Below are 19,741 nucleotides of genomic sequence, written 5' to 3'. Positions count from 1 at the left end.
GGTGGATGGAAAACTTTCGGATTGGAGGCAGGTTGCTAGCGGAGTGCCGCAGGGATCAGTGCTTGGTCCTCTGCTCTTTGTGATTTTTATTAATGACTTAGAGGAGGGGGCTGAAGGGTGGATCAGTAAATTTGCTGATGGCACCAAGATTGGTGGAGTAGTAGATGAGGTGGAGGGCTGTTGTAGGCTGCAAAGAGACATAGATAGGATGCAAAGCTGGGCTGAAAAATGGCAAATGGAGTTTAACCCTGATAAATGTGAGGTGATTCATTTTGGTAGGACTAATTTAAATGTGGATTACAGGGTCAAAGGTAGGGTTCTGAAGACTGTGGAGGAACAGAGAGATCTTGGGGTCCATATCCACAGATCTCTGAAGGTTGCCACTCAAGTGGATAGAGCTGTGAAGAAGGCCTATAGTGTGTTAGCTTTTATTAACAGGGGGTTGGAGTTTAAGAGCCGTGGGGTTATGCTGCAACTGTACAGGACCTTGGTGAGACCACATTTGGAATATTGTGTGCAGTTCTGGTCACCTCACTATAAGAAGGATGTGGAAGCGCTGGAAAGAGTGCAGAGGAGATTTACCAGGATGCTGCCTGGTTTGGAGGGTAGGTCTTATGAGGAAAGTTTGAGGGAGCTAGGGCTGTTCTCTCTGGAGCGGAGGAGGCTGAGGGGAGACTTAATGGACGTTTATAAAATGATGAAGGGGATAGATAGAGTGAACGTTCAAAGACTATTTCCTCGGGTGGATGGAGCTATTACAAGGGGGCATAACTATAGGGTTCGTGGTGGGAGATATAGGAAGGATATCAGAGGTAGGTTCTTTACACAGAGAGTGGTTGGGCTATGGAATGGACTGCCTGCAGTGATAGTGGAGTCAGACACTTTAGGAACATTTAAGCGGTTATTGGATAGGCACATGGAGCACACCAGGATGATAGGGAGTGGGATAGCTTGATCTTGGTTTCAGATAACGTTCGGCACAACATCGTGGGCCGAAGGGCCAGTTCTGTGCTGTACTGTTCTATGTTCTAGTGTAGTGTCTAATATATACTCACAGTGCAGTCTCAAATACACCGCCTCACAGCGCAGTCTCTAATATACCCTCAGTGCAGATCTCGAATACACCGCCTCACAATGCAGTCTCTAATATACCCTCACAGTGCAGCCTCTAATATACCCTCACAGTGCAGTCTCTATTATACCCTCACAGCGCAGTCTCTAATATACCCTCACAGTGCAGTCTCTAATATACCCGCTCACAGTGCAGTCTCTAATATACCCCCTCACAGTGAAGTCACTAATATACCCCCTCACAGTGCAGTCACTAATATACCCCCTCACAGTGCAGTCTCTAATATACCCCCTCACAGTGCAGTCACTAATATACCCCCTCACAGTGCAGTCTCTAATATACCCCCTCACAGTGCAGTCTCTAATATGCCCTCACAGTGCAGTCTCTAATATACCCTCACAGTGCAGTCTCTAATATACACTCAGTGCAGCCTAATATACCCCCTCACAATCCAACCTCTAATATATCCTCACAATGTAGCCTCTAATATACCCCTCACGGTGAGTGTCTAATATACCCTCACAGTGCAGCTTCTAATATGCTCTCAGTGCAGTCTCACATACACCCTCACAGTGCAGTCTCTAAAAACCCACTCACACAGCAGCCTCTAATATACCCTCACAGTGCAGCCTCTACTATACTCTCATAGTGCAGTCTCTAATATACCCTCACAGTGCAGCCTCGAAAATACCCTCACAGTGCAGCCTCTAATATACCCTCACAGTGCAGTCTCTAATATACCCTCACAGTGCAGTCTCTAATATACCCTCACAGTGCAGTCTCAAATATACCCTCACAGTGCAGTCTCTAATATACCCACACAGTGCAGTCTCTAATATACCCTCACAGTGCAGCCTCTAATATACTCTCACAGTGCAGTCTCTAATATACCCTCACAGTGCAGCCTCGAAAATACCCTCACAGTGCAGCCTCTAATATACCCTCACAGTGCAGTCTCTAATATACCCTCACAGTGCAGTCTCTGATATACCCTCACAGTGCAGTCTCCAATATACCCTCACAGTGCAGCCTCCAATATACCCTCGCAGTGCAGTCTCTAATATACCCTCACAGTGCAGTCTCTAATATACCCTCACAGTGCAGCCTCTAATATACCCTCACAGTGCAGTCTCTAATATACCCTCACAGTGCAGCCTCTAATATGCCCTCACAGTGCAGCCTCTAATATACCCTCACAGTGCAGCCTCTAATATACCCTCACAGTGCAGTCTCTAATATACCCTCACAGTGCAGCCTCTAATATACTCTCACAGTGCAGTCTCTGATATACCCTTAAAACCCAGTCTCTAATATACGCTCACAGTGCAGCCTAATATACCCCCTCACAATGCAACCTCGAATATATCCTCACAATGCAGTGTCTAATATACGCCCTCAGTGCAGCCTCTAATATACGCCCTCACAGTGCAGCCTCTAATATACGCCCTCACAGTGCAGCCTCTAATATACGCCCTCACAGTGCAGCCTCTAATATACCCTCACAGTGCAGCCTCTAATATACACCCTCACAGTGCAGCCTCTAATATACGCCCTCACAGTGCAGCTTCTAATATACGCCCTCACAGTGCAGCCTCTAATATACCCTCACAGTGCAGCCTCTAATATACCCTCACAGTGCAGCTTCTAATATACGCCCTCACAGTGCAGCCTCTAATGTACCCTCACACTGGAGTCTTTAATATACACCCACACAGAGCAATCTCTAATACACAGCCTCACAGTGCAGTCTCAAATAAATCCTCACAGTGCAGTCTCAAATATGCCCTCACAGTGCAGTCTCTAATATGCCATCACAGTGCAGTCTCTAATATACCCTCACAGTGCAGTCTCAAATATACCCTCACAGTGCAGTCTCTAATATACCCTCACAGTGCAGTCTCTAATATACCCTCACAGTGCAGTCTCAAATATACCCTCACAGTGCAGTCTCAAATATACCCTCACAGTGCAGTCTCTAATATACCCTCACAGTGCAGTCTCAAATATATCCTCACAGTGCAGTCTCAAATATACCTTCACAGTGCAGTCTCAAATATACCCTCACAGTGCAGTCTCAAATATGCCCTCACAGTGCAGTCTCAAATATGCCCTCACAGTGCACTCTCAAATATACCCTCACAGTGCACTCTCAAATATACCCCCACAGTGCACTCTCAAATATACCCTCACAGTACACTCTCAAATATACCCTCACAGAGCAGTCTCAAATATACCCTCACAGAGCAGACTCAAATATACCCTCACAGTGCACTCTCAAATATACCCACAGTGCACTCTCAAATATACCTTCACAGTGCAGTCTCAAATATACCCTCACAGTGCAGTCTCAAATATACCCTCACAGTGCAGACTCAAATATGCCCTCACAGTGCAGTCTCAAATATGCCCTCACAGTGCAGTCTCAAATATACCCTCAGAGTGCAGTCTCAAATATACCCTCACAGTGCAGTCTCAAATATACCCTCACAGTGCAGTCTCAAATATACCCTCACCGTGCACTCTCAAATATACCCTCACAGTGCAGTCTCTAATACACCCTCACAGTGCAGTCTCTAATATACCCTCACAGTGCAGTCTCTAATAAACCCTCACAGTGCAGTCTGTAATCTACCCTCACAGTGCAGTCTGTAATATACCCTCACAGTGCAGTCTCTAATATGCCCTCACAGTGCAGTCTCTAATATACCCTCACAGTGCACTCTCAAATATACCCTCACAGTGCACTCTCAAATATACCCTCACAGTGCACTCCCAAATATACCCTCACAGAGCAGTCTCAAATATACCCTCACAGAACAGTCTCAAATATACCCTCACAGTGCAGTCTCAAATATACCCTCACAGGGCAGTCTCAAATATACCCTCACAGTGCAGTCTCAAATATACCCTCACAGTCCAGTCTCAAATATACCCTCACAGTCCAGTCTCAAATATACCCTCACAGTGCACTCTCAAATATACCCTCACAGTGCACTCTCAAATATACCCCCACAGTGCACTCTCAAATATACCCTCACAGTACACTCTCAAATATACCTTCACAGTGCAGTCTCAAATATACCCTCACAGTGCAGTCTCAAATATACCCTCACAGTGCAGTCTCTAATATACCCTCACAGTCCAGTCACAAATATACCCTCACAGTGCACTCTCAAATATGCCCTCACAGTGCAGACTCAAATATGCCCTCACAGTGCAGACTCAAATATGCCCTCACAGTGCAGTCTCAAATATGCCCTCACAGTGCAGTCTCAAATATGCCCTCACAGTGCAGTCTCAAATATACCCTCACAGTGCAGTCTCAAATATACCCTCACAGTCCAGTCTCAAATATACCCTCACAGTGCAGTCTCAAATATACCCTCACCGTGCACTCTCAAATATACCCTCACAGTGCACTCTCAAATATACCCTCACAGTGCACTCTCAAATATACCCTCACAGTGCACTCTCAAATATACCTTCACAGTGCACTCTCAAATATACCCTCACAGTGCACTCTCAAATATACCCTCACAGTGCACTCCCAAATATACCCTCACAGAGCAGTCTCAAATATACCCTCACAGAGCAGTCTCAAATATACCCTTACAGTGCAGTCTCAAATATACCCTCACAGGGCAGTCTCAAATATACCCTCACAGTGCAGTCTCAAATATACCCTCACAGTGCAGTCTCAAACATACCCTCACAGTGCAGTCTCAAATATACCCCCACAGTGCACTCTCAAATATACCCTCACAGTGCACTCTCAAATATACCCTCACAGTGCAGTCTCAAATATACCCTCACAGTCCAGTCTCAAATATACCCTCACAGTCCAGTCTCAAATATACCCTCACAGTGCACTCTCAAATACACCCTCACAGTGCACTCTCAAATACACCCTCACAGTGTACTCTCAAATATACCCCCACAGTGCACTCTCAAATATACCCTCACAGTGCACTCTCAAATATACCCTCACAGTGCACTCTCAAATATACCCTCACAGTGCACTCTCAAATATACCCTCACAGTGCACTCTCAAATATACCCCCACAGTGCAGTCTCAAATATACCCTCACAGTGCAGCCTCAAATATACCCTCACAGTCCAGTCTCAAATATACCCTCACAGTCCAGTCTCAAATATACCCTCACAGTCCAGTCTTAAATATACCCTCACAGTCCAGTCTCAAATATACTCTCACAGTCCAGTCTCAAATATACACTCACAGTCCAGTCTCAAATATACCCTCACAGTCCAGTCTCAAACATACCCTCATAGTCCAGTCTCAAATATACCCTCACAGTCCAGTCTCAAATATACCCTCACAGTCCAGTCTCAAATATACCCTCACAGTGCACTCTCAAATACACCCTCACAGTGCACTCTCAAATATACCCCCACAGTGCACTCTCAAATATACCCTCACAGTGCACTCTCAAATATACCTTCACAGTGCACTCTCAAATATACCCTCACAGTGCACTCTCAAATATACCCTCACAGTGCACTCTCAAATATACCCTCACAGTGCACTCTCAAATATACCCTCACAGTGCACTCTCAAATATACCCTCACAGTGGACTCTCAAATATACCCTCACAGTGCACTCTCAAATATACCCTCACAGTGCACTCTCAAATATACCCTCAAAGTGCACTCTCAAATATACCCTCACAGTGCACTCTCAAATAGACCCTCACCGTGCACTCTCAAATATACCCTCACAGTGCACTCTCAAATATACCCTCACAGTGCACTCTCAAATATACCCTCACAGTGCACTCTCAAATATACCTTCACAGTGCACTCTCAAATATACCCTCACAGTGCACTCTCAAATATACCCTCACAGTGCACTCCCAAATATACCCTCACAGAGCAGTCTCAAATATACCCTCACAGTCCAGTCTCAAATATACCCTCACAGTCCAGTCTCAAATATACCCTCACAGTGCACTCTCAAATACACCCTCACAGTGCACTCTCAAATATACCCCCACAGTGCACTCTCAAATATACCCTCACAGTGCACTCTCAAATATACCTTCACAGTGCAGTCTCAAATATACCCTCACAGTGCAGTCTCAAATATACCCTCACAGGGCAGTCTCAAATATACCCTCACAGTGCAGTCTCAAATATACCCTCACAGTCCAGTCTCAAATATACCCTCACAGTGCACTCTCAAATATACCCTCACAGTGCACTCTCAAATATACCCTCACAGTGCACTCTCAAATATACCCCCACAGTGCACTCTCAAATATACCCTCACAGTACACTCTCAAATATACCTTCACAGTGCAGTCTCAAATATACCCTCACAGTGCAGTCTCAAATATACCCTCACAGTGCAGTCTCTAATATACCCTCACAGTCCAGTCACAAATATACCCTCACAGTGCACTCTCAAATATGCCCTCACAGTGCAGACTCAAATATGCCCTCACAGTGCAGACTCAAATATGCCCTCACAGTGCAGTCTCAAATATGCCCTCACAGTGCAGTCTCAAATATGCCCTCACAGTGCAGTCTCAAATATACCCTCACAGTGCAGTCTCAAATATACCCTCACAGTGCAGTCTCAAATATACCCTCACCGTGCACTCTCAAATATACCCTCACAGTGCACTCTCAAATATACCCTCACAGTGCACTCTCAAATATACCCTCACAGTGCACTCTCAAATATACCCTCACAGTGCACTCTCAAATATACCTTCACAGTGCACTCTCAAATATACCCTCACAGTGCACTCTCAAATATACCCTCACAGTGCACTCCCAAATATACCCTCACAGAGCAGTCTCAAATATACCCTCACAGAGCAGTCTCAAATATACCCTTACAGTGCAGTCTCAAATATACCCTCACAGGGCAGTCTCAAATATACCCTCACAGTGCAGTCTCAAATATACCCTCACAGTGCAGTCTCAAACATACCCTCACAGTGCAGTCTCAAATATACCCCCACAGTGCACTCTCAAATATACCCTCACAGTGCACTCTCAAATATACCCTCACAGTGCAGTCTCAAATATACCCTCACAGTCCAGTCTCAAATATACCCTCACAGTCCAGTCTCAAATATACCCTCACAGTGCACTCTCAAATACACCCTCACAGTGCACTCTCAAATACACCCTCACAGTGCACTCTCAAATATACCCCCACAGTGCACTCTCAAATATACCCTCACAGTGCACTCTCAAATATACCCTCACAGTGCACTCTCAAATATACCCTCACAGTGCACTCTCAAATATACCCTCACAGTGCACTCTCAAATATACCCCCACAGTGCAGTCTCAAATATACCCTCACAGTGCAGCCTCAAATATACCCTCACAGTCCAGTCTCAAATATACCCTCACAGTCCAGTCTCAAATATACCCTCACAGTCCAGTCTTAAATATACCCTCACAGTCCAGTCTCAAATATACTCTCACAGTCCAGTCTCAAATATACACTCACAGTCCAGTCTCAAATATACCCTCACAGTCCAGTCTCAAACATACCCTCATAGTCCAGTCTCAAATATACCCTCACAGTCCAGTCTCAAATATACCCTCACAGTCCAGTCTCAAATATACCCTCACAGTGCACTCTCAAATACACCCTCACAGTGCACTCTCAAATATACCCCCACAGTGCACTCTCAAATATACCCTCACAGTGCACTCTCAAATATACCTTCACAGTGCACTCTCAAATATACCCTCACAGTGCACTCTCAAATATACCCTCACAGTGCACTCTCAAATATACCCTCACAGTGCACTCTCAAATATACCCTCACAGTGCACTCTCAAATATACCCTCACAGTGGACTCTCAAATATACCCTCACAGTGCACTCTCAAATATACCCTCACAGTGCACTCTCAAATATACCCTCAAAGTGCACTCTCAAATATACCCTCACAGTGCACTCTCAAATATACCCTCACCGTGCACTCTCAAATATACCCTCACAGTGCACTCTCAAATATACCCTCACAGTGCACTCTCAAATATACCCTCACAGTGCACTCTCAAATATACCTTCACAGTGCACTCTCAAATATACCCTCACAGTGCACTCTCAAATATACCCTCACAGTGCACTCCCAAATATACCCTCACAGAGCAGTCTCAAATATACCCTCACAGTCCAGTCTCAAATATACCCTCACAGTCCAGTCTCAAATATACCCTCACAGTGCACTCTCAAATACACCCTCACAGTGCACTCTCAAATATACCCCCACAGTGCACTCTCAAATATACCCTCACAGTGCACTCTCAAATATACCTTCACAGTGCAGTCTCAAATATACCCTCACAGTGCAGTCTCTAATATACCCTCACAGTGCAGTCTCAAATATACCCTCACAGTGCACTCTCAAATATACCCTCACAGTGCACTCTCAAATATACCCTCACAGTGCACTCTCAAATATACCCTCACAGTGCACTCTCAAATATACCCTCACAGTGCACTCTCAAATATACCCTCACAGTGCACTCTCAAATATACCCTCACAGTGCACTCTCAAATATACCCTCACAGTGCACTCTCAAATATACCCTCACAGTGCACTCTCAAATATACCCTCACAGTGCACTCTCAAATATACCCTCACAGTGCACTCTCAAATATACCCTCACAGTGCACTCTCAAATATACCCTCACAGTGCACTCTCAAATATACCCTCACAGTGCACTCTCAAATATACCCTCACAGTGCACTCTCAAATATACCCTCACAGTGCACTCTCAAATATACCCTCACAGTGCACTCTCAAATATACCCTCACAGTGCACTCTCAAATATACCTTCACAGTGCACTCTCAAATATACCCTCACAGTGCACTCTCAAATATACCCTCACAGTGCACTCTCAAATATACCCTCACAGTGCACTCTCAAATATACCCTCACAGTGCACTCTCAAATATACCCTCACAGTGCACTCTCAAATATACCCTCACAGTGCACTCTCAAATATACCCTCACAGTGCACTCTCAAATATACCCTCACAGTGCACTCTCAAATATACCCTCACAGTGCACTCTCAAATATACCCTCACAGTGCACTCTCAAATATACCCTCACAGTGCACTCTCAAATATACCCTCACAGTGCACTCTCAAATATACCCCCACAGTGCACTCTCAAATATACCCTCACAGTGCACTCTCAAATATACCCCCACAGTGCAGTCTCAAATATACACTCACAGTGCAGCCTCAAATATACCCTCACAGTCCAGTCTCAAATATACCCTCACAGTCCAGTCTCAAATATACCCTCACAGTCCAGTCTTAAATATACCCTCACAGTCCAGTCTCAAATATACTCTCACAGTCCAGTCTCAAATATACACTCACAGTCCAGTCTCAAATATACCCTCACAGTCCAGTCTCAAACATACCCTCATAGTCCAGTCTCAAATATACCCTCACAGTCCAGTCTCAAATATACCCTCACAGTCCAGTCTCAAATATACCCTCACAGTGCACTCTCAAATACACCCTCACAGTGCACTCTCAAATATACCCCCACAGTGCACTCTCAAATATACCCTCACAGTGCACTCTCAAATATACCTTCACAGTGCACTCTCAAATATACCCTCACAGTGCACTCTCAAATATACCCTCACAGTGCACTCTCAAATATACCCTCACAGTGCACTCTCAAATATACCCTCACAGTGCACTCTCAAATATACCCTCACAGTGCACTCTCAAATATACCCTCACAGTGGACTCTCAAATATACCCTCACAGTGCACTCTCAAATATACCCTCACAGTGCACTCTCAAATATACCTTCACAGTGCACTCTCAAATATACCCTCACAGTGCACTCTCAAATATACCCTCACAGTGCACTCCCAAATATACCCTCACAGAGCAGTCTCAAATATACCCTCACAGTCCAGTCTCAAATATACCCTCACAGTCCAGTCTCAAATATACCCTCACAGTGCACTCTCAAATATACCCCCACAGTGCACTCTCAAATATACCCTCACAGTGCACTCTCAAATATACCTTCACAGTGCAGTCTCAAATATACCCTCACAGTGCAGTCTCTAATATACCCTCACAGTGCACTCTCAAATATACCCTCACAGTGCACTCTCAAATATACCCTCACAGTGCACTCTCAAATATACCCTCACAGTGCACTCTCAAATATACCCTCACAGTGCACTCTCAAATATACCCTCACAGTGCACTCTCAAATATACCCTCACAGTGCACTCTCAAATATACCCTCACAGTGCACTCTCAAATATACCCTCACAGTGCACTCTCAAATATACCCTCACAGTGCACTCTCAAATATACCCTCACAGTGCACTCTCAAATATACCCTCACAGTGCACTCTCAAATATACCCTCACAGTGCACTCTCAAATATACCCTCACAGTGCACTCTCAAATATACCCTCACAGTGCACTCTCAAATATACCCTCACAGTGCACTCTCAAATATACCCTCACAGTGCACTCTCAAATATACCCTCACAGTGCACTCTCAAATATACCCTCACAGTGCACTCTCAAATATACCCTCACAGTGCACTCTCAAATATACCCTCACAGTGCACTCTCAAATATACCCTCACAGTGCACTCTCAAATATACCCTCACAGTGCACTCTCAAATATACCCTCACAGTGCACTCTCAAATATACCCCCACAGTGCACTCTCAAATATACCCTCACAGTGCAGCCTCAAATATACCCTCACAGTCCAGTCTCAAATATATGGGCGGCACGGTAGCACAGTGGTTAGCACTGCTGCTTCACAGCTCCAGGGTCCCGGGTTCGATTCCCGGCTCAGGTCACTGTCTGTGTGGAGTTTGCACATTCTCCTCGTGTCTGCGTGGGTTTCCTCCGGGTGCTCCGGTTTCCTCCCACAGTCCAAAGATGTGCGGGTTAGGTTGATTGGCCAGGTTAAAAATTGCCCCTTAGAGTCCTGGGATGTGTAGGTTAGAGGGATGAGCAGGTAAATATGTGGGGGTAGGGCCTGGGTGGGATTGTGGTCGGTGCAGACTCGATGGGCCGAATGGCCTCCTTCTGCACTGTAGGGTTTCTAAAAAAAAAAAAAATACCCTCACAGTCCAGTCTCAAATATACCCTCACAGTCCAGTCTCAAATATACTCTCACAGTCCAGTCTCAAATATGCACTCACAGTCCAGTCTCAAATATACCCTCACAGTCCAGTCTCAAACATAACCTCATAGTCCAGTCTCAAATATACCCTCACAGTCCAGTCTCAAATATACCCTCACAGTCCAGTCTCAAATATACCCTCACAGTCCAGTCTCAAATATACCCTCACAGTGCACTCTCAAATACACCCTCACAGTGCACTCTCAAATATACCCCCACAGTGCACTCTCAAATATACCCTCACAGTGCACTCTCAAATATACCTTCACAGTGCACTCTCAAATATACCCTCACACTGCAGTCTCTAATATACCCTCACAGTGCAGTTTCAAATATACCCTCACAGTGCAGTCTCAAATATACCCTCACAGTGCAGTCTCAAATATACCCTCACGGTGCACTCTCAAATATACCCTCACGGTGCACTCTCAAATATACCCTCACAGTGCACTCTCAAATATACCCTCACAGTGCACTCTCAAATATACCCTCACAGTGCACTCTCAAATATACCCTCACAGTGCACTCTCAAATATACCCTCACAGTGGACTCTCAAATATACCCTCACAGTGCACTCTCAAATATACCCTCACAGTGCACTCTCAAATATACCCTCACAGTGCACTCTCAAATATACCCTCACAGTGCACTCTCAAATATACCCTCACAGTGCACTCTCAAATATACCCTCACAGTGCACTCTCAAATATACCCTCTCAGTGCACTCCCAAATATACCCTCACAGTGCACTCTCAAATATACCCCCACAGTGCACTCTCAAATATACCCTCACAGTGCAGTCTCAAATATACCCTCACAGTCCAGTCTCAAATATACCCTCACAGTCCAGTCTCAAATATACTCTCACAGTCCAGTCTCAAATATACACTCACAGTCCAGTCTCAAATATACCCTCACAGTCCAGTCTCTAATATGCCCTCACAGTGCAGTCTCTAATATGCCCTCACAGTGCAGCCTCTAATATACCCTCACAGTCCAGTCTCAAATATACCCTCACAGTCCAGTCTCAAATATACCCTCACAGTCCAGTCTCAAATATACCCTCACAGTGCAGTCTCTAATATGCCCTCACAGTGCAGTCTCTAATATGCCCTCACAGTGCAGTCTCTAATATGCCCTCACAGTGCAGTCTCTAATATACCCTCACAGTGCAGTCTCTAATATACCCTCACAGTGCAGTCTCTAATATGCCCTCACAGTGCAGTCTCTAATATGCCCTCACAGTGCAGTCTCAAATATACCCTCACAGTGCAGTCTCTAATATGCCCTCACAGTGCAGTCTCTAATATGCCCTCACAGTGCAGTCTCTAATATACCCTCACAGTGCAGTCTCAAATATACCCTCACAGTGCAGTCTCTAATATGCCCTCACAGTGCAGTCTCTAATATGCCCTCACAGTGCAGTCTTTAATATACCCTTACAGTGCAGTCTCAAATATACCCTCACAGTGCAGTCTCTAATATGCCCTCACAGTACTGTCTCTAATATACCCTCACAGTGCAGTCTCTAACATACCCTCACAGTGCAGTCTCTAATATACCTTCACAGTGCAGTCTCTAATATACCCTCACAGTGCAGTCTCTAATATACCCTCACAGTGCAGTCTGTAATATACCCTCACAGTGCAGTCTGTAATATACCCTCACAGTGCAGTCTGTAATATACCCTCACAGTGCAGTCTCTAATATGCCCTCACAGTGCAGTCTCTAATATGCCCTCACAGTGCAGTCTCTAATATGCCCTCAGTGCATTCTCTAAAATACCCTCACAGTCCAGTCTCAAATATACCCTCACAGTGCAGTCTGTGATATACCCTCACAGTCCAGTCTCAAATATACCCTCACAGTGCAGTCTCTAATATACCCTCACAGTCCAGTCTCAAATATACCCTCACAGTCCTGTCTCAAATATGCCCTCACAGTCCTGTCTCAAATATGCCCTCACAGTGCAGTCTCTAATATGCCCTCACAGTGCAGTCTCTAATATGCCCTCACAGTACAGTCTCTAATATACCCTCACAGTGCAGTCTCTAATATGCCCTCACAGTGCAGTCTCTAATATGCCCTCACAGTGCAGTCTCTAATATACCCTCACAGTGCAGTCTCTAATATACCCTCACAGTGCAGTCTCAAATATACCCTCACAGTGCAGTCTCAAATATACCCTCACAGTACAGTCTCTAATATACCCTCACAGTGCAGTCTCTAATATACCCTCACAGTGCAGTCTCTAATATACCCTCAGTGCAGTCTGTAATATACCCTCACAGTGCAGTCTGTCATATACCTTCACAGTGCAGTCTGTGATATACCCTCACAGTCCAGTCGCAAATATACCCTCACAGTCCAGTCTCAAATATACCCTCACAGTGCACTCTCAAATATACCCTCGCAGTGCACTCTCAAATATACCCTCACAGTGCACTCTCAAATATACCCTCACAGTGCAGTCTCAAATATACCCTCAGTGTAGTCTCAAATATACCCTCACAGTGCAGTCTCAAATATACCCTCACAGTACAGTCTCAAATATACCCTCACAGTCCAGTCTCAAATATACCCTCACAGTCCAGTCTCAAATATACCCTCACAGTGCAGTCTCTAATATACCCTCACAGTCCAGTCTCAAATATACCCTCACAGTCCAGTCTCAAATATACCCTCACAGTCCAGTCTCAAATATACCCTCAGAGTGCAGTCTCTAATATACCCTCACAGTCCAGTCTCAAATATACCCTCACAGTGCAGTCTCAAATATACCCTCACAGTGCAGTCTCTAATATGCCCTCACAGTGCAGTCTTTAATATGCCCTCACAGTGCAGTCTCTAAAATACCCTCACAGTGGATCCTCTAATATACCCTCACAGTGCAGCCTCTAATATACCCTCACCTGCAGTCTCTAATATACCCTCACAGTGCAGTCTCTCGTATACCCTCACAGTGCAGTCTCTAATATACCCTCACAGTGGAACCTCTAATATACCCTCACAGTGCAGTCTCTAATATACCCTCACAGTGCAGTCTCTAATATACCCTCACAGTGGAACCTCTAATATACACTCACAGTGCAGCCTCTAATATTCCCTTGCAATGTAGACTCTAATATGCCCTCACAGTGCAGTTTATAAAATGCACTCACAGTGCAGCCTCTAATATTCCCTCACGGTGCCCATCTCTTCCTCTCGCCCCCCTTATATATACTCTCAGAGCCTCCCTGTCTCCCACCACTGGGTCACCTCTACATATACTCTCACTGCACGTCCCTCATAGAGGGCCTTCACCAAAGCCCCTTTGCTAATACTGATCTGGGGAAACTGGATTGAAACCGAACAGAGTTAAGATTTGCCCAATTGTTTAATGTTGCAATTACCGCGAACACTAAACCAGTGCGTCCCGGTGATACATTAAACATTTGCAGCCCGCCAGTCAAATCGTATCACTTCAAACATCCAAGTGACTCGATATAGATCACTAGAAAGATTCCAAGATTCCCCATCTGAGTTCTTCAGAAAATGTTGGCGATGGGATGGAACATGTGTAACTCAGCCCCGGGGGAAATGAGACAGGGGAGAGATTTGTTTCAAGCAGTGTGATAGGGCTCGGATCTAGGAATGGAAGGAATCGGGGGCAGTTTCTAGTCATTTCGATGGATAATGACAGAGGGAAGCTATAAAATGCAAATGGAAATTTCACTCTGGATAACAATGCACCGAATCTGTCACCAGTTATTTATTCTACAATTGGTATTTAAGGTCTGACGGGGGATTATTGTTAGTCGGGACAGGTTTAATTAAACTGTACATTGAATGTCAGTTGACACTGGTCCAATGTACATTTGAGAACTAACATCTGGTTTATTGGGCAACTGATAGGAGGCCGGCACATTATGGACAATACATCGCGGCGTTGACCTTTTGGAGCAAGCTCATCTCACCGTAACGTTAGCTGACACGTCTGAGTGTCGCTCCCATATTTAGTAATATTTCTGCAGTAAATTTCTGTGAACTCTCTCAGCCTGCTATGGGCGGGGTGACTGAGACGGGTGATAAAATTAGGTTGCAGGGAGGGAGGGGGCGGAGCTGCATGTACAGTGTGAGACAAGAACTGCATGTACAGTGTAAGACAAGATCTTAATCTTCGTTCTTCGAAATGTACAGCAAAAAATATAATTTCAGAACATCTTAAAAGTGTTATCAAATAAAAAAATAATAAAGGAAGACTGGGCAGTTTTATGTAAAGGATTCTCTCTGTTATGTTAGCCAGATTTCTAATCTCACATCTTTTATCATTTGGTACTTGTTAAGGACTTAATCCTTAAAACATGCAACCCTCTGAAAATATCTGGACATGAGCCTTGGATAGAACTTGGATAGCGGGTAGGGTTAGAGAGAGAGTAAAAAAAGAGAGGGAAGGGTTATATTCGAGCAAAGCTTGGCTGGCGATTATCCCGCGGAAGTGTACCCACCTTGACACTGGACAAGTCGATAGATGTCTCCTTGGGTTTGGGTGGCTCTGGTGGTGGGGCAGCAGGAGCAGGAGCAGGAGCCGCGGCAGCCTTGGGCTCTGGCTTCTTTACATCTTTCTTGGGTGCCATTTGGGGGATGGGGTTGAGGTAGACGCCTGGAGTTAGAGTCTGCTGGTGTGGAGCCCGAGCACGGTCTGCCTGGGAGCTGGGGTATTTATGCCCCTTACTGATAAGACAAACTTGTCACATGCCGCTCGATTGGACAGTCAACAGGAAGGGAGTCGGACTGGCCAGACTATAAATGGAACCACGAGTTAACCAAACCAGCAGGAATTCTCAATCCTTTATTCCACTCTAGCCCCCCCCAAGGCAACACGCCAGATTTCACCCCTGTTGACGTGAGGTGACATTGTGGGACATTTTAAAGCGAATTCTAATGTGCTGAAGCTGGACATTCCTGACATCACCAGGAGCTGATTTGGTTTCACCTGGCATTTGGGAATGGGTGGGCATTCCTCGGGATCACAAAACGTCCCAGGTCTCCTTCTGCAGAAAGTGTTGATTAAGCACCCAGGGGCAGGGGGAGGGAGGGAGGCAGGGGGTTTAAAAATAAAGTGAAATCAATCCGACTGGGAATGTGAGAGTCTCAAGTGCAAGGCGCCCTCACAAGACCAATCCCCCGAGGCTTTGACACTTCCCATCGCTGCTCTGTCCAGGCTCTGCTCCCTGGACAACTCGCACTGCTTTACAACCAGGCAAACTCCCCCAAAACAGCGGCATCCCCACTCCAGGGCCTCCTGCTGTATCACAGCTAACAGCTTCTGCTGGCAAATGGCACTCACCCACACTCACTCTCACTCACTATCACACTCACTCTCACTCACTCACTATCACACTCACTCTCACTCACTCTCACACTCACTCACTATCACACACACTATCACACTCACCCACACTCACTCTCACTCACTATCACACTCACTCACTATCACACACTCACTCACTCTCTCACTCACTATCACACTCACCCACATTCATTCTCACTAACTCTCACACTCACTCACTATCACACTCACTCACACTCTCACTCTCTCACTCACTATCACACACACACTCTCACCCTCACTCATTCTCACTCCCAAACTCACCCACACTCACTCTCACTCCCAAACTCACTCACTATCACACTCACTTACTCACTCATTCTCAGACACACTTAGCCCCACACTCACTCTCACACTCACTCACTCTCACTCAGCCCAACACTCATTCTCACTCACTCTCTCACACTCTCACTTTAAGACTCACTCACTATCGCACTCACTCACTCCCAGACTCACTCACACTCACTCACTCCTACACTCACTCACTCTCACTCACTCATTCTCAGACACACACTCAGCCACACACACACTCTCACACTCACTCACTTTCACACTCACTCAGCCCCACACTCATTCTCACTCACTCACTGTCACACACTCACTCACTCCCAGACTCACTCACACTCACTCACTCCTACACACACATTCACTCACTCTCACACTCACTCACTTACACACTCACTCACTCACTCCGTTACACAGCCAGACACAATCTCCTTGGGTAAGAGGGGCTGCTGTTGTTCCAGTTCTACACTTAGCTGTCTCTTTATAGAGTCACTTCATAGATGCATTCTGTCTACTCAATAAATGGGGCCGATCGCTTGACACCTTTACCATCTCCATTTGCCCTACCGACGATTATTTATGCCTTTCAGAAATGCCAAATGGAGTGTTTAAAATTAGCAAAGGAGAAGCTTGTCACACTGTGCTGTCATGAGGGGAAAGTTGCTAACTGCGCAGTAAAGGATGGCATGACAGACTTGGCCAAGAAGGGGAGAGGACAGTCACCTCACTGACTGACTCCTGGATAGTCGTTACATTAGAAACTTCACCCTTTCATCCTCACAGCTCCCAACGCACCAACAGAGAGACAGCCTTTCAGCGGGGACACAGCCGCCTTTTGTTTGCCCCTAGAATCATTCAAATTTACAGCACTGAAGGAGATCATTCGACCCCTTGTCCTGTGCTGACCCTTTGAAAGAAAAGGTATGCATAGTCCCACATCTTGTGCCCAGAAGCCTGTAAAGCCATCATTCTCAAGTAGATGTCATACTACTTTTTAAAATCATGAATGAATTCAGCTTCCAGCATCTTTTCAGGTAGAACATTCCAGATCCTGACAGCTCTCTAACTGATAATAATCTCCCCATTTCCTCCGTAGAATTTAAGTCCATGACCTCTGATTGTTAACTAAACTGTTAGAGATTAATCAGTTTTCTCTATTTACTCAATTAAAACCTTTTAGTATCTTCAAAATCTCTATAGGTTACTTCTTAACCTTTTCGATTCCAAATAGAATATTCCTAAGTTTTCCAATCTCTCCACATAACTGAAGTCCCCCCTCCCTAGGAACAGCTTGGTAAATCTCCTCAGTGTCCTTCCCGAGGTTGTTATATCTTTCCTGAAGTGCAATGTCGAGAGTTATTCACAATACTCCAGCTGAGGCTTAACCAATCATTAATACATTTCAGCACAATCTCTGCTTTTCACAGAATCATAGAATCCCTACAGTGCAGAAGGAGGCCATTCAGCCCATCGAGTCTGCACTGACACCAATCCCACTCAGGCCCTATTCCCATAACCCCACATATTTACCCAGCTAATCCCCTGACATTAGGGTCAATTTAACATGGCACATCTTAACTTGCACATCTTTGGACTGTGGGAGGAAACCGGAGCACCCGGAGGAAATCCACACAGACACGGGGAGAATGTGCAAACTCCACAAAGTGACCCGAGGCTGGAATTGAACCCAGGTTCCTTGCGCTGTGAGGCAACAGTGCTAGCCACTGTGCTACCGTGCCGCCCCTTATTCCTATTCCTTTATATTTAGAAACCTTAGCAATCTGAGCAACCTTTTATCATCATAGAATCATTATAGAATCCCTACAGTGCAGAAGGAGGTCATTTGGCCCATCAAGTCTGCACCGACTCTTACCCAGGCCCTATTCTCATAACCCCGCATATTTACCCCACTAATCTCCCTAACCTACATATCTTGAGACACTAAGGGGCAATTTAACATGGCCAATCCAATCCACCTAACCTGCATATCTTTGGAGTGTGGGAGGAAACCCTCACAGACACGAGGAGAACATACAAACTTTGCACAGTCACTCAAGGCCAGAATTGAACCCAGGTCCCTGGTGCTGTGAGGCAGCAGTGCTATCATAGAAACCCTACAGTGCAGAAGAAGGCCATTCGGCCCATCGAGTCTGCACCGACCACAATCCCACCCAGGCCCTACCCCCCACATATTTTACCCGCTAATCCCTCTAACCTACGCATCCCAGGACTCTAAGGGGCAATTTTTTTTAACCTGGCCAATCAACCTAACCCGCACATCTTTGGACTGTGGGAGGAAACCGGAGCACCCGGAGAAAACCCACGCTAATACTAACTTATAAACTCGCTCCATTACCTTTGGGGATTTCTGTATACAGACACCAAAGTTTCTCTGCTTATCTACATATTTCAAAGTCATGTCATTTCTAGTCTCTGCTTTTCCAAGTTGATGCTCCTAAAGTGTAACATTTCACATTTCTCTGCTGTCACTTTTCAACTCATTTCACCAGAGAAACCAGAAATGTACAAAACCATATCTGCGAGTTGATGGAGTGGGCGGTAAAGTGTCAGATGGATTTTGACATAGAGAAGTGGAGGTAATTAAGGTCCAACAGTTATAGCTATAGTTATTACACAATAAATGGGAATATACTAAGAAGGGTAAATGAAGCGAGAGATCTTGGCATCCAAGTACATAGATCCCTAAAAACAGCGGTTCAAATGGACAAGATTATAAAGAAGGCATATGGAATGCTCTCTTTCATTGGCAGAGGTACAGATTATAATGTAAGGATATAAGGTTGGAATTGTATAAAACACAGA

The 19,741-nt window shown here is 45.4% G+C and overlaps 1 protein-coding gene across 1 annotated transcript in view; it reads right to left on the bottom strand.

Moving 5' to 3' along the window:
* The window catches only part of LOC144503850 (myosin light chain 3, skeletal muscle isoform-like), a 44,952-nt gene extending 27,581 nt beyond the window's left edge, over positions 1-17,371 (bottom strand). Inside the window, exon 1 of the mRNA XM_078228816.1 lies at positions 15,750-17,371. Within this exon, the coding sequence (XP_078084942.1) occupies positions 15,750-15,878 (129 nt within the window). The 5' untranslated portion in view covers positions 15,879-17,371. The remainder of the gene's footprint in view (positions 1-15,749) is intronic.
* Positions 17,372-19,741: the final 2,370 nt, after the last annotated feature.

The sequence above is a fragment of the Mustelus asterias genome, chromosome 14 (assembly GCF_964213995.1).
Source record: "Mustelus asterias chromosome 14, sMusAst1.hap1.1, whole genome shotgun sequence".
Classification (NCBI taxonomy): domain Eukaryota; kingdom Metazoa; phylum Chordata; class Chondrichthyes; order Carcharhiniformes; family Triakidae; genus Mustelus; species Mustelus asterias.
Note: the sequence above shows the minus strand (reverse complement) of the source record. Positions and strands in the feature narration are given on the sequence as shown.